At 44.6% G+C, this 16641-nt stretch overlaps 1 protein-coding gene across 7 annotated transcripts in view; it reads left to right on the forward strand.

Annotated features, from left to right (window-relative positions):
• Frmpd2 (FERM and PDZ domain containing 2) overlaps positions 1-16641 on the forward strand; it is a 109115-nt gene that overhangs the window by 55034 nt on the left and 37440 nt on the right. For 4 of the 7 annotated variants that reach the window (XM_076931457.1, XM_076931456.1, XM_076931461.1 and 1 more), the window contains 6 exons: positions 1255-1411; positions 6813-7017; positions 10986-11080; positions 13876-14022; positions 15145-15252; positions 15354-15470. In XM_076931457.1, the coding sequence (XP_076787572.1) occupies positions 1255-1411; positions 6813-7017; positions 10986-11080; positions 13876-14022; positions 15145-15252; positions 15354-15470 (829 nt within the window). The remainder of the gene's footprint in view (positions 1-1254; positions 1412-6812; positions 7018-10985; positions 11081-13875; positions 14023-15144; positions 15253-15353; positions 15471-16641) is intronic. The other 3 variants (XM_076931459.1, XM_076931463.1, XM_076931460.1) reach the window with 2 other exon arrangements.

Raw genomic sequence — 16641 nt, forward strand, 5'->3', positions numbered from 1 at the left:
CCCCACATGACAGCATTTTACAATACTTTAGCAAGAGAGAATAGAAGTACAGTTTAACATATCTTTTAGTGTGGTTGAGGTAGGATAGGTCAAGTGTGCAGTTTGTACAAGAAAAGACTTGCTCATTGTAGTGTGTCTGTGCTACAATGTACTGCGTGTGTGTGCACGCACACACGCGTGTGTGTATTTTCCCTTTTCAAATTCATTTGAGAATAGTTATTAGATTTTATGTTTATTTGATCGACTGATTAATTAATTGAGACAGGGTCTCATTATGCAGCCTTGGTTGGAGTGAAGATCCACCTGCCTCTACTGAGTGCTGAGATTAAAAGTTCATGCTGCTACATCCAGCACACGGTTCATTCTGAGGATTCTAGATCTGTTCCTAAATTCTAGGATTTCTAGATCATGTTTAGAGTAAACATAATGATTCCTCATTCTGCAGCTACGAAGACAAGATGTTCACAAACTTCTTTGCATAATTGTAACCTGGGCCCCATTGGTGGGGCCTTTGTCTTTGGTATGGCAGACATAAAAACAAGTGTAAATTTATTACAGAAAAGAAGGGCAGACTTCCCATAGGCAGAGGAGTCAGGAACAAAGATGCAGGTTGCATTTCCTGGAGAAGTGCTTCTGTTTTATTCCAGACAAGGGATGAGGCTTCCAGTGCGCATGTGCTACTTTGCATGCTGCTCAAAACACTCCTATATTTTTGTTCTATCTCTCCACTGGGGGAGTGCTCACTATGCTAATGTATTATAATGAGGCATAACAAGGATCTGGGTCAGTACTGTCAGTTTCCTTGCAGCCTTGATGGTGGCTGGTTCTGAATACAGCTCAGTTTCTCTGCTTGCTTATTACAGTGCAGCTGCCTGCCTGTTTTCTGCTGACTCCCTGTCCCATCAGAGCAAGAAGCTTGGAGCTTGTACAATAAAAACAATGTGAATGCTTGCCCACCATTTTACAGTGTACTTATGAGGACCCAGTGTCCCCTGACTGATTTCATGGTCTTTCTGTCCAGCACACTCCTTAAAGATAGCAATTATATGGTGAACATCTGGCTCACAAATGAAGAAGAATAAGTAGAAGGATTTGGTTTAGCCATTGCCTAAGAAAAAAATTACCTGCCCTGAATTTCCAGAAGTGTGTTGCTATCGAGTTGGGGAGCTGATCTTTTATTTCGGCTTACACACATGTACTTTAAGGAATAGGTAAAGATGGCTAGGGTTCTAAGTCTGTGCTTGCTTCCTCCAGAGAAAAAAGCTCACCATCACCAGCAGCACCACTGGGAAAAAGTACACCTTTGTCACCGATTCAGCCAAGACCTGTAAATACTTGCTGGGCCTCTGCTCTTCCCAGCATTGGTTTAATGCACAAATGGGCTCCGAGCAGCCTCCCCATCTCTTAACTGGTGAGTATATACTATGTTAGCAACACACAAGTGGGCAGGTTTGCTCTTTCACAGAACTGCAAATGATACTAGGACAATCTGATACGATCTCCTCAGAATGCAACTGGAAACCAATCTCTCTCTCTCTTTCTCCCCCTCTCTCCCTCTCTCTTTCTTCTTCCCCCCTCCTTTCCCTCACTCTCTCTGTCCATTTATCTAAATTTGTAAAAGCAGAAAGGGGGTTTATATCCTTTAAACTCAAAATTTGACTGCAGATATTTGTCCTAAGGTAATAAGTACAGGAGTTGAGGGCAAGTGGAGCTGTCCATGACACACTGCTGAGAGAGGAAGGGCAACAGAGACCTGTGTGCTGCGTTGCAAGGGAACATTTCCCCCCTTCAGTAGGGGATGGGACACCAGCCATGTGTATGTACTCTTGAGTAGCCAAATGGTAGCAAGAACAACCTAGAGATTAACTTTTATTTTATTTAGGTTTTGGTGATTTATTTTTAAATCTGAATGGATAGCTTATGTATATTCATGTGGTTAATATTTTCATGTTATAAAATTAGAAAAAATACAGAAATGATTAAAACCCAGATATTGTTACCTTAAGGAATTACACACGTGAGCATGGCTATTTCTTAATATTTCTCAGTATTAAACTTTACCAATGAGCTTGTATTACTGATGTAATTAAGAAAGAGATTAATGGCTAAGATGAGGCCTTCCAATCACATGACACTAGTTAGTGTTTATTGACTTTGTGCTATGGAGTCACTGGCTACTTCTCTTCTTCCTTTTCCTAGTGATAATGTCTTTAAAACTGACTTCCTTTTTGGATCTGGAGAGATAACTCAGTGGTTGAGAGCAATGGCTGCTCCATCAAGGATGTGGATTTGATGTTCAGTGTTTTCACATGGCACCTTACAACAGTCTGTAACTCTAGTTGCAGGGGATCCCAAGCCCTCTTCTGGACTCCATGGGCACCAAACATGCAAGTGGTAGACAGATATACATGCAGGAAAAACACCCACCTACCTTTCTCCAACACACACACATGAAAATTTCATTTATGACCACAACATACGCATTGTTCTCTCAAACTCCATTAGTTAAGTCAGCCTATGAGGCTAGAACTGGCACTACTGTGAGGGGCAAACCAGGATGTGCAAATGAAACCGTGTATCAGCTGCTTGATGCTGGGACTTTCAGAATCCAGAGCCCTTCTGCTTTCCCCACTTCTGCCCTTCACCATTTTCCTAGCAGAGTCTTGAATGCCTGAGACTTCTGAGTGCTGACATTATGCTGCTTGTTCTTGACTTCTAAGTGTATCTCTTCTGTTTATAAAAGGAAATAGCTACAGTGATGTACTGAGAATTCCTGAGCTATTAAGGATGCGGAATCTCAGGAAGGCTAAGGATGCAGAATCTTAGGATCCACCCCACACCTATTGAACCAGAATCTCTGTGTGCAAAAGAAGCTAAGTGACTTCAATCTGAATGCAAGGCAGAAAGGCCCTGGCTAATGAAGAAGCCCAGAGTGTCTCTTAGACTCAGCTGAATGCCACTTTCTGGCTATGTGGCTTTGGGAGCTCATCTCCCCTCTCTGGATCTTGGTGTCCTCGTTAAGACACACGGATCCTCTCAGGTCTGTGCTATGCACCAGTGGGGCATATCATGTTTCTAGCTCACTGTCCAGGGCTCAGTGTACTGATACACAGAGGTTTAAGGGCCAGTCCATGGCCTGAATGAATTGGAGAGCAGAGTTTTCAGAAACAAAACCAAACACTGGGAATAAAAGTAACTCATGGTCTACAACAGCACAAACCTGTAACTATGTCCCTGAAACACGGCTGCTGCTTTCAGAAGAGTTCCAGGTATCTGGAGATGATAAATACAAATTAATTGTACCGAATGTACCTGCTGTTGCTGAGATACTATGTAGTGTGCTGAGACACTACCAATACTGTTCTTATTGCCTGGCTTCAGCAACCATAAAATGTTTATACAGACACTTTGAGCTCACTTGTGAAATTAGTCCTTCAGGCCTACCTTGCTCTTAATACACTGTTTTTTCAAACTTTAAAATCTGTCATCTTAGAAATTTTTAGGGTTCTAACATTTTATTTACCTTAAAAAGACTCACTTACACAATTCCCCTTTGCCTTTTAAGAATCTCTGTAAGAAACTCTCTGCAGATACCATTTTCCACACCTACCCCCTGTGCATGCATGTGTGTGTATACATGTGTGTACATACTTACAGAAGCCAGAGGAGAAGCTCAGGTGTCTGTCCTCAGGAGCTGTCCACCATGCCTTTTGAGATAGGATCTCCAGCTGACAAGCTGAGGCTGCTGATTGGATAAGATTGTCGGGCCAAGGAGTCCCAGAGATCGGTCAGTCTCCTCCACACCTGCTCCAGCACTGGGATCTAAAGCATATGCCTCTGTGCCTGACTTTTCTCTATCAATTCTGAGGCTCAAATTCAGGTCTTGGTACTTGCAAGACTGAGAAATCTCCCCAGATGCCAGAATCAGTTTCAATGCTGCCTGGAGGGGAGAGCTGACAACCTCTACCCATCCCCAGACTCATTTGCACAGTGAGTCTCTTCCATCTCTTTCCCTTTGACATAATCTTTGTCTTGTTCAAATAGGACCATTGATCACACCCTACAGGAACCTGGGAATCTAGACTAACATCTTCCTGTTCTATTCCACCTGTCACCACATGCTCTCAGATAGGTGTCTGGCTAGATCTTGTTGACTTGTCTTTCAGCCTTCAGAGTAGGCTTTCAAAAGGTCTGATCCAGTCATGTTCTCCCTGCTGAAGCTTGTTCACAGTCCCGCACTGTCAGCAGAGACAAGCCCCAAGTTCTGAGGGCACTCTTCCCAGTCTGGCCCCAGCCTTGACTTCTTCCTTGTTCTGATGCCTCTCTTTGTTTCCCAGCTGTCCTGTATGCCGTTCTGATATCTGCTGAAAACCATGTCCCAGTATTCTGTGTCTTGGTGTTCAGTGGCTATGATGGTTAATATTGGCCATCAACTTTACAGAACCATGAAATGCCTAGGTGACAAACCACAAGCCATAGCTATGAACAATTTTATCTAGACTAGGTTAACTGAGGTGGAAAGGCCCACTTTAACTATAGGTGGCCCCATTTCTGTGGGCTGCAGTTCTGGGTAGAATAGGAGAAAGCAAGCTGAGTACTGGTAGTCATTGCTTTCTGCCTTTTGCTTGTGGAAGCGATGTGATTGGCAGTCTCATGCTGCCATGCCTTCCCCACCATGATGGACTCTCCCTTGAACTATAAGCCAAAATAAAACTTTCCTATCTTAAGATGCTTCAGTCAGGTATTTAATTATAGCAAAAAAAAAAAAGTAGCTAATACAGTGGCCTCCATGACGCATCGCCTTCTGAGATCAGACTACCAAGAGAATCTTCTTCTTTTAGAGTAAGTTAAAGGTAACCTCCATCTTGAAGCCTTCTCTGATTGGCTGTTCCCAGCTGATCCCATCTCAGGTGGAGGGGACCACTGCCTCCATTTTCAGACCCTTGTCCTTTCATCTGTGACATCTGCTGTGTTCAGTTGTGTATACATCTATAATAGATGAGGAATTTCTTGAAGGTAGGGACGGTATCTCATAGCCTTCACAGCTCTGGTATAGAATAGAGGTGTGACAAATAAGAAGTGGTATATACATGCTTCTTATTTTAATTATTCATTAATCAGCTAAATTAATTTAGGGACAGTCTTGTCATGTAGCCAGAGTAGCCTTAAACTCAGGATCTTCCAGCCTCAGTCTTCCAGGTAGATTATAGGCATATGCTATGGGGTCTGCCTTTAATACTTATTTCTTTGATGGGTGGGTAGACGGATGGATGGGTAGATGGATGATTTGTATGGAAATAAAATTAATTATTTCCTTTGGATATATGTTTTTGATATTGCAAATGTGACTGTGATAAACATCATTAGAAAAAATATTTTCCTGGCTTCCATGTCACTCCTTAAGCTCAGAAGTATAACTTTGGGCACCCAGCCAGGGACTTTTTTAAAGCCTTGCTGTGTCTCTTGAGTGTCATTGTGAGATGCTGGATCCCTGTGCCATTCTGATTTCGTTCTTCATTCTTGAAGAGTAGATGCCATTGCATTTTCTGTGCTCATTTGACAGGTAAAGTTCATCTCTCACTGTGGTTTTGTTTTGCTTCTTCCATGGGTGAAAAGTTGAACATTTTCCAAATGTCTGTTAGTCATCCCTCTGCGCATTGTCTCAACAGGCACTTTATTTCATAGTTCTATTTGGATCTCTGGGGAGAAATAAAAATCACCAGCTCCTACGAGTGCACAGTTCCAGGATAAAATCAGGCAGTATCTGTCATCATGACCAAGTGGGCTCGAAGTCTTTTTTTAGCCCTTTTTGTGGGTGGGTCTTGGACTTTGGGGTGTGCTTGGCCCTTCTCTGGGCCTATGCTTACAGGACTACTCTTGTGCTGCCCAGGGTCTCACCCCAGTAACTTTTCTCTTAGCTCAGGATGCCTCTTGGGTGTTTGGGATGCTGTAACTAACCTGGGCTTGAGCCCTCAATGTCTAGACAAAAATCAGATGTTTGTCAGCTACATTACTGACATCACAGTTACATTGTGAATTGCCCAGTGGACAGTGGCAGTTGACAGACACTGCCTTCTCAGCATGCCAGTGTCTTTGGAACATCCTTAGCAGCAAAAAGATGCAGCTTTGAGCAAGGCCTTGTTAACCTAAGAGATCTTGTAGTGAAATCTGTTTTCTATGAGTAATACAAATAGTGGAGTGTGGTATTCCTCATGACCACAGCCTCATTTTCTGTGTCTTGCTGGAGTCATTTCTTAAGACTTCTCATAAGGAAGAAAGGATTGGAGCTGAGGGTCAGCACTTCTAAAGTGTGCTTACAGGATCTGGCAGGAGACTCTTCTGGGGGCAAACTAAGCTGTGTAGATATTAAGAATTATATTGCACAGGGAAGAGCCTGGTTTGGGATGCCTAGTGCTTTGTTATGGACTGTTTGCAAGGGCAGATCTGTGAGGGTAAATGCAGAATGAGGAGTGGTAGATAATTTTGTCTAGGCCCTGTTGGAGCTTTGAGTGGCACCAGTTAGAACAGGTTCCTGGCTCCCAGTCTACCAGCTCAGGGACCATCTTGTCTCTCTTCTTAGGCTTCTGAAGCATCTTTCATTAGCAAGTACTGATTAGAAGAGCTTGTATTTTAGAGGCTGGGCACAAGAACTCCCCAAGTTGGCAGGGGGGGCAGTATTTGAAGTCTCTCAGTACAGAAAAAGAACTGGGAGAGAGACAGAGTCGTGATCAGGAGTGTGTTCCTGTATCAAGAGCAATGAGCGAAGCCAGTGTAACCCCGTGTGTATGTTTGTCTTTTTTCCTCCAATTCAGGTCAGGATAAGTTCGAACAAACAGCCAGCTTGAATTCTGCACACCAGACACAGGCCAACCCTCTCACTTGGATTCAGAAACTGTCCTGCTCGGAAAATGAGTTGTGTGTACCCAGGTTTCAGAATGCCACAGGAGGCCAACTGGGCACATCCATGGAGAACATGCAAAGTAGCAAGGAGCTCAGGCTGGAGAGGATGAGAGGCAGGTAGGCTTCATCTCTCTTCAGAGCCCAGACGTCCAGGCGTGTGGTGCACTGGACCTGTCTGTACCTGAAGGTTTAAAGTCTGTGGCGTTTAATGCCTAAGAACAGGTATGTTCACTGGGTTGCGATTAATGTGATCCAGAGATGTACCGTAGACCACTATGCTGACTGCCATAGGGCCAGATGTCACTCCCACATCCTTCTGTTCAGACCTTCTGGTAGAGAGAGGACTAGGTGGTGACAGGATGCTGAAGAAGGTAAAATTAGCAAATGCCAGTAATCACTGCTGAACTATATATCACAAGCCATGGGCTATGATAAGCCATGGGCTATCATAAACCAGGTATTGCTCTGGGTACCTGTTCTCCAGCTGACTTCACACAATACCGAAGTTGTTTGTATTGTTTCTTCGCATTTTCCAGAAGAGGAAACTCAAGGCCTAGGAACACAGCAGCCTGTCCTGGAGATTATACTTGTCACCCTGACCTGCAGCTACTCTCCAAACCCATAGCTTGTCATTCAAATTTGAACATGAATGCAGGGAGCTCCTAATGAGATGTTTCATTGTAAAACAATGATCCATACATTTAAAAATAGCCTAGAACTTGGATCATGCTTACAAGTCAATTACATAAATAGCACAGATTTCCATGCTGCTTACTGTGGAGGGGGTGGCAGGAGCCGCTTTAGGGGGAGATGAGTTATACATCTGCTTCAGCAGGAGGGAACGGATGATTCATTTGAACTGAAATACACACATATACGCAGACACCTTAAAGTAATGCTTAGGAAATTATTGCCCAATTCTGCCGAAGAACTGCACCTCCCTATGCAGTACAAACGTCAATCAATATCGAGGAAGCAACCCTCATTCTGAGTCTCCATGACAAAGCACTCCAAGAACAGTGGTGCAGGCTGGCAGCCATCCTGTTATTCTGCTTCACAATGTTATGGGTTAGAAAAGGAGGTGGATCTCCATTTTGTGTGCTATTGAGGGCATGATGGTCATTGGAGGGCACACCCTGTATGGAGGTGGCTGGAATTCTGTGTACTGGGGCCCTCTTCCGCCTTTGCAGCCTCAGGCCCTTTTCGCACAGTGACTCCAGAAAGGGGCTGCACTGCTGCTCTGAGCTCTGAGGACCTGGAAGAGCTTGCCAGAGGTCATTCCAGAGCATTCCAGAGCCAGCACATCACTTCTACCATCATTCCTGGGTTTATACAGATTCAAAGGGTACAGAAATGGGCCTCATCTCAATGAGTGAGTGTCAGTGGGTTTGTAGCCATCTTTTCCCCATCACCCATTGGTTGAAAGTACTTTCTAGCACTTCAGTGATTTCAGGCAGAAGCAAGACTGGGAAAAGTCAGCAGGCAGAGGTGCTTGCAGCCATGCCTAACAACCCAAGTCATGTTCCCAGTAACCACATAGTGGAAGGAAGGAACAACCCCTGAAAGTTGTCTGCTGCCTACTGACCTTTATACACACTGTAGCATATGTGTGTGAGTACACACACACACACACACACACACTATATATATATATACATATATATATATATAATGTATATATTTATATATACATTTAAAATGTAAAGAAAACAAGAAAAAGAAAAATGCAGAAGAAGAAGAAGGCCAGAGTGCTGGCTCTCTGTTGCTATAACAAAATCTTTCATGTAATACACTTAAAAAGAGGTAAGGTCAATACTGGCTCACATTTTCAGTCCATGGTTAACTGGCCCCACTGATTTGGGACCAGTTGCATGTCATGGTAGAAGTATGTGGTGAAAGAAGCCTATTCATTTCTGGTGGGTGGGGGAGAAAGGATAGCAAGAGGACAGAAGTGGGGTTCTGCCATCTTATTCCTCTAAAGGCCTCTGTTAAGGTTTGGATATAGAGTGTCTTCTAAAAAGGTTCACATACTGGAAGCGTGGTTACTGCCTGGTGACACAAATATGGGAAATGTTGGAAACTTTAAGGTGTGTGATTTAGGCAGAAGCAGGTCTCTTAGGTGTAAATTGTCCAACCAAAGTAGTTTCTTCAGCGTCTACGACATGCCCGTCCTCAGTGGGTGCTGTGGACTCGGTATTTTGCAGCACAGACATGGTCCATGCCTCCTGGTATTCATGGGTAGGCAGAAATGGCCAGGTAGGATCATGTGGGAAAGAGACAGTCTTGCTGATTTCTTGGTATTTGAGGCAAGCAGGCTTGAGTCAGAGCGGGAACAACAGGCAGCCTGTGGCATTGACCCTAAGGGGGCCCTTGTCACCAGTGCCTTTCATAGAAGTTGTTTATGCAGAGCTTCTGAGTACAGATGCTGGCCACTTTCCTCTGGCCTCCGCTCTGAAGCCTTTTCCTGACTGCCTGGCAAAGGGCTGGCTCCTCCGCTGCTGCACTGGCTCCATTTAGGACAGCCCCTCCCCATGTGTGCCCGTCCTGACAAGCACATGTTCTTATCCGTCTGCTCTAAGCTCAGAGCCTCCCAAGAATAGCAATGCACCAGTTGTATCCTCAGCTCTGAAGCCAGAATGTAAAAGTTTTCAGTAAATGGATTTTGAGAGGTTGGCATTTTAAGAAAAAAAAAAAAAAAACTCTCTTGAGGTAAAATACACAAGGCATAAAATGTATCATTAGAACCATTTTATGCTTTCTACTTTGTTGTTTCTAAGGCAGTGACATTGGGTACATTTACATTGTTGCTGGGCCTTACCACCCTTCCTGGGGTTCCTCATCTGACCACGTTTAGTCCACCCTCTCTCCCACCTGAGCCTAACCCTAACTCAGCCCTTAGCACTCACTCTCTACTTCCTGTCTATGAGTGTGACTTGTCATATAAGAACTGACTGGTATACCAGTTGTCCTTCTGCGGCCAACAGTAAGTGGATTTTGAACAATTGAGAGATGGTTCCCTGGGTGGCCCAGATCACATGAGCCATAAAAACCCAGACCAGCTAAGCCCTTGCTGTTCTTAAAAGGGCACCAAGAAACACTACATTCCTAAGCCTCTCTCTGGTCTTTCTTGGGTACTGGGATTTTTCCTTCTCCTGAGCCTATTCGACTGCCAATATCTCTCTGTGGGCACTTTGGTCTTGGAAGGCTGATGCCCCCTAAACTCCCAAAGGGCTGGCTCATCTCTGACTGGTTCAGGGCTAACCCCTGGTGGGTTTTAGTCAATTTGGGTTGCCTTTGCTGCAAGGCCAGATACAAGGGGGCGGGGGGTATATACAGAATGAGGCTCCTCCAAGCTTAGGAAGAGTTGCTTTAGTCTGCCTCCTCTCCCAGGACAAGCTCTGCCTCTCAAACCTGGGGACCCCTTTACCTTCTGCACTCTGCTTCTTTCTGGTATGTTTTTGAGGAGGCCCTGGGTCACTTGATTCATTGCCAGTGTACTATCTAGAAGAAGCTTTACTTACTGGCATATTATATGCACCAGTCTGTTTTCTGTTGTTATATAAACAATAACAAGGCTGGGTACCTCAGATAGCTCACATTGTTGAAAACTGTACAGACAGATGGGTGAGTATGGAGTCCTCAAGGGACACAACATATGTGGGGTTGCCTGACCCTTCTAGAGACTTTTAGCTGAAAACAAGAGCAAACAATTAAACATCAGGCAAGCCAGCATAGCTCTGTCCAGCTTTAGCTTTTGTGGATGACCTTCACGAGCCTGGGAAACTGGAAGATCATTCTTCTTTTATGATCGAGGAAATGGGATTCTGGAACAGCTGCATATGCAAACTAAGGGGTCCAGTGGAGGCTCATGTGAAGTCTGGGTGACTATAATGAGCCCTCTGGGACAGAGACCCTATGGCCATTGTTACTTCTGTGGTCCCCCTGACTAGACCAACCTGGGGGGAGATGGTCTGGTGAGCTGGTGAATTTCTGGCCACAAAGCTGCCTTCTCCAGGGCACACTAACAATCGGCCAAGATGTTCCTCCCAGGAGCACCCATCTTACCTTTTCATCTTTCCCCTCAGCCCGTACACTGGCGGAGAGCAGCTGTGCAGCATCGGTTTGAACCAGAAGCCAACTCACACTCTCCTCGGGACAGCTGGTCAGAGCGTGTGTGCAGGTGCGGACTAAACCCTGGCCAGGTGCAGGAAAAGGAGCCTAGCACATGCACTTCTTTGCAAACTGCTTCAGTTTGTTTTCCAAAGAAAGTTCACAATCATATCGCTTTAAAAATTATTCTTAAAACGTCTTCGATTCGAGAAGACCTCTTGTAGGCAACATCTGGCCTGAGGTGGCTCATGAATCTAGAAGGTGACAGTTTTGGGGAGGTGGCTCCCAAAGCTCTGGTCTAGTCTGAGGAGTACCAGCTCTGTTGCTTCTCATGGTCCCATAGTAGCTCCCCATATTCCCCAGAGAGCATGCACACAGAGGGCAGTGTGGTTTTCTCCACAAGGTCCCAGTCAAAATGAAGACAAAGATTCTATAACTAAGGAACGTTCTAGTACTTAATGAATGCTGAGCCTGGAAGCCAGATCTGAATACTGCCACACATCTCTACTGTTAACTAAACTATCTGCCTGCCAGGCTCAGGCTCCTTGGGGAAGGAAGATGTGGACTGATTGTGAAGGTCGGTCACTAGTTTCTCACTGAAACTATAACAGAAATTGTATCCCACCGTAGGGCTCGAGCTTTTTAGAAACAACTTCAGGGTTCTGCTTTGAGTCTCTTCCAGACACAAGCTTGGGAAGTACCCCAGTATCCACAGGCTGGGCTGTCAACCCCTGTACACTGGTGACTAGTATAGACTCGTGTTAGCTTTTCTTTATTAGAAATAAAATTCTGAGATGAGTCCATTTAAAAAGAGGAAAGGTGGGACGGCAGCGGCAGGAGGGTCTCTGTGAGTTCAAGGCAAGCTTGGTTTACATATCAAGTTATGGCTTGGCCAGGGCTACATAATAAGACCCTGTCTTAAAAACAAAAGAGAGGAAAGGTTTATATTTACCCATAATTTCAGATGTATCCATCCTGGTTGTTGGGCCCTGTTCTTTGGACTTGTGATGGCAGAGTTTACCAGAGTAGAAGTGGATGATGGACAAGGCCTATTCACTTATGAGAGTCAGGAAGCAGAAAGACAGAGACAAAGACACTGCTCTTGAATATCCCCTTCAAGACCACACATGCAATGACTCAACTTCATTATACCTTTAAGCCCCTCCCCCAAAGGTTGTACTATGTCCAGTAGCAACACACAGTGGCAACAAAGCTCTCAACTCATGGTTCTTTTAGAGACATTCAAAACCCAGGCCATTGCAAGACTCAGAGTGGGGAGACTGTATTGTCTCATCTCTGCATTTTAACTTCAATTGTCACTGGCAGGAAATACAGACAGCCCTTACCGTATTCCATCTTGTCTCAAGAGCAGAACAGAAAAAAAGAAGTTAGGTGAACACGGTCATACATGAGCCTTGAGTACAGAGGCGGTGTGATCAAGAATCTGAAGCCAGTGTTCATAATGAGTTGGAGGTCCATCTGAGCAACACTGAGAGATCACGTCTAAAATATAACAAGTGTTGGAGGTTTAACTCAGGCGTAGAATACATGTCTAGATTCCATCTTGCCAAGGACCAGTCTTGGCTTGGAGAGGGGTTCCTGAGAGAATGGGTGTCTGGGAGCAGTGAAACACATGACTTGAAGTCAAATCATGGGTTACAAACTGATGACCTATGTTCTGCTGGAGACAGCTTTTCAGATTGTTCTTTCTCAAGAGCAGATCAAAAGCCCAGTCTTTTATTTACATATCAATTCAGTTATTATCCCAGGTTCACTTTTGATTATCTGATGAATCAGCATCCCATGACCCAAGCCCCTTGATTCTTAGAGTGTTGATGGTTGCAGCAAACAATTTTTTTTTCAATACTGCCAAAGAATTCAGAGATATGTCTGTCTTTGTTAAGCACAGATGATAAACCACCCTGAAATTACCATTCCTACCACTCCTGGGCCTGGACCTAAACTCCCTTGGTCCCAGGCTGACCTTGAACTCAGGAATCTGCCCTGCCTTTGTAAGCATAAATAAAAAACTTAGATGGGTGGGATTTTGTCCTGTGATCACCACTCCCAAAATCTCTTTATCTCCTTTCTATCTATCTTTCTGACAAGCTGGCTCATAGTGCAGCTGCCTCTGTTCCTTCAGATCTGTGAAGCTCCTTATACAATTCATATCTCATTTTTCTAACTTGCATAGTTGAGAAATTATAAATTTTTGAACTCAAGTTTTTAGAGTTTTTCTCCACAGTCTTAAGGGCTATACTGAAGGTCTCAATGTTTACCATTTTGCTGAGACATTATTCACACTTTCACCTCTAGGACTCTGCTGTCTCTGATTATCATGGAGTTATTAACCTTCACAGAGAGGACATTCCTCCAAAGGAGGAACATAAAGTCAAATCCATATCCATATCCACACACACACACACACACACACACACATACATACATATCCATACACACACACAGAGAGAGAGAGAGAGAGAGAGAGAGAGAGAGAGAGAGAGAGAGAGAGAGAGAGAAGCCTTATGCCCACAGCAACCATCAACACTCATGGAGGCCCATGTCCTGCTGGGTCTGTGCCGTGGTGGGAACCATGTCAGGACATCCCTGCCATGGCCAAGCAGGATTTGGCACCATCTCTAGCACCAGGAGACAAGAGTGGAGTGGAGGGAGATTTGTGGTAAATCATACAGAAAATGGACATCATTGACCACTCAGATCATGGTCTCTGCTCTTGCAGCCGAATCTTGACTAACAGTGGCCCAGTTGTGGTCCAGTAGAGCATGTGCTCAGTGATCTGCTCCCAGATTGATGGGAGATTTTCTGTGAGCTGCTCTTCCTTCTTTGTGTGTGCATTTTTGTTAGGTTCCAACTGTTTGGGCAGGACAACCCAGGTATGCTGCTTTGATTCTGCCTCAGGGTCACAGAACAGCAAGAAAAAGAGCTTTGTGGAAGAGCCCAATCAAGACATTGTGTGTGTGGTGCTGAAGCGAGATCCACTTCACGGCTTTGGTAAGAGGGCTCCCTAAAGGTGAAGCCCAGGTTCTGCTCAGCAGAGGGAGAGTAGGCATCTTTGATTTTTTCCACTCTCCTAACCTTGGATACTTCTCTCCTATCTTGCATTTTTTTTCAACAATTCTTTCCATTTTCCCCCTTTCTTTTAATGCCTCAAAAAACCCACTAAGACTTTTAGGACAAAGGATTCTTTGCAGGCACTGAAGTGTTTTCAGGATGTGTCTAAGCACAAGATCATGCACCCCCTTCCCCCTACCTCCTACACCCCGCCGCCACTCACAAATCTCGTACCAACCTTTCTCCAGTATAAGGAGGTTCTTAGTGATGTAGAGGAGTAGGCAATCTTTCTCATCTTCAATTATTAATTACAATTTAAAATCCTTAAACCATGTCAGAAAAAAGATATGGAAAAGATATGGAAACAGAGTATTTGGTTAGAAATCATCTTCCCTAGGACTGGGGAGACGGCTCAGTTGATAAACGCTTGCCATCCAAATGAGAAGCCAGAGCTTGGATCCCCAGTACGCACACTGAGAAGCTGGGTGTGTGTGGTGTTGTGCCTGTAATCCTGGTACTCAGGAAGCTGAGACTGGAATTCCACCAGCAAGCGGGCTTAATTAGACTGAATCAGTGGGCTTTGCATTCATTGAGAGACTGCTTCAATAAATAAAGTGGAAGGGCTGAAGCCCACATGAAGCCTCAAGCATAACTCCAGTCTCAGGGGATCTGACACCTTCTTCTGGCCCCCACAGGCGTTATACACACGGTACAAAGGTACACATGCAAATAGAACACCCGCAAAGGTTTAAGAAAGAATGTATAAAGTAATAGACAAAGTGGAGCGGAATCCAGGGAGACATCCAACATAAAACTCTGGGCTCCACATACGCGTGCACACACATGCATGTGAACCTGCTCACATGTGAAAGGCAGGCAACCTCAACTCCTCACAAAGCCAGCTTGTGCTGGCCGGCTGCATTTGTAGTCTTAGCCGTGGGTGTTAGAGGGAACAGTCTGCTTTCCCCTGGCATCCTGCTAAGGTGAAATTATCAGCACTTGGTAGCTGTGTGAGCCACAAAGTCATCATCATCTTATCCATAAATGCTGTCTTGGTTACAGGTTTTGTCATTAATGAGGGAGAAGATGCAAACCAAGCAAACCCCGGCATTTTTATATCTTCCCTTATACCTGGGGGACCAGCAGAAAGAGCTAAAAAGATCAAACCAGGTAAGTTAAATTGCCTGAGATGTTTTAAAATGCTATCTTTCTTGTTTCCTTGCTGGGGCTATTGAGGCATTTTTTTTTTTTCTCTCTCTCTCTCTCTCCAGGAGGGAAGATACTAGCCTTGAATCACATCAGCCTGGAGGGCTTCACATTCAACATGGCTGTTAGAATGATCCAGAATTCTTCTGACGATATAGAATTAATGATTTCTCAGTCAAAGGGTTTGTTTCATCTGTCTTTTGGCAATGGGACTGTCTCCTTTGTTATCTCCACGCGAGCACAGCACACAAAGCTCTATGTAGCTTTTCTGTGTAGCTCTCTGCAAGCATGGCGATGGCTTGTAAGCAGGCAGCACAGTGGCATTAATCAGTATGCTCTGCAATGGCAGGGGCAGAGCGCGGTCCCACGATTGCACGTCTCCTTGAAAGCCAGCAACCTCCTTATTAGGGATGGCTGGATACACCCATTGTGTTTGTATTTCTGCCCATCCTCCTTGCATGACAGGGAGGGAATTCTTTTTTCTTTAAATTAATTAATTTATTTACTTTGCTTCTTAATTGTAGCTTCATAGCCTTCCCTCCCTCTTCTCCTCCCAGTTCCTCCCTCTCACCTCACCTCCCTGCCATCCTCTGGGAGAGAATTCTTATTGACACTCAAGTCCAAGATTTCTACAGCTGAGCTCAGGTGAAGCAGTTACGTTGGCATCTGGGAAAGAGAGTAAAATTGTCCTCAGGCTGTTTCTGTACTGCAAGCACAGTATTTTTTTACCATGTAGCAACAGATCAACTCCTAAAGTCTTAGTGGGGAAAGATTGTTTTCTTCATCTTTTGACTTAAAGAACAACAGCGAAGCAACAAATGTGTAGACCAAAGAACAATATTGTGTTTATTTGTAGCATTTTGGTGGGGTTGTAGATAGAGGGAATGGAGGGAGGCTGGTTACTAAGGACCACACATTGGAGGTCTTCCTCTCATCCTGGTTACTAAGGATCACTGATGCCTTTTCGGTTAGCAATTGTGTAACTTAAGTGAGGTGGCTTGCAAACATGCAGACATCACACCTGCTCTTGGAAATCCAGTCTCACACTTGCACATGCTGTCACCAAGTAGCTTTCTATTATGCTCACTGCAGATAGTGGCACTAGGGTCTTTCACAATGCCTCAGGCCCAACGCCAGAACTCCTATCATGCTGGCCTCAAATCACAGTCTCTCTGGGATATTACACCCTGGCACCTCTTTCTGAGGCAGGTCAGTAAGAGCATTTCCCTTCACATTCTCCACCTTGAGGGCATTCAGTTCAGGAAATAAACCAGATGGGCAAATCACAATTTAGTATAGTCCAACCTACTATACGATTTAGTATAGGACAACCTACTATAGTGGTCAAGATGT

Source organism: Arvicanthis niloticus, chromosome 3 (assembly GCF_011762505.2).
Source record: "Arvicanthis niloticus isolate mArvNil1 chromosome 3, mArvNil1.pat.X, whole genome shotgun sequence".
In the NCBI taxonomy this organism is placed as follows: domain Eukaryota; kingdom Metazoa; phylum Chordata; class Mammalia; order Rodentia; family Muridae; genus Arvicanthis; species Arvicanthis niloticus.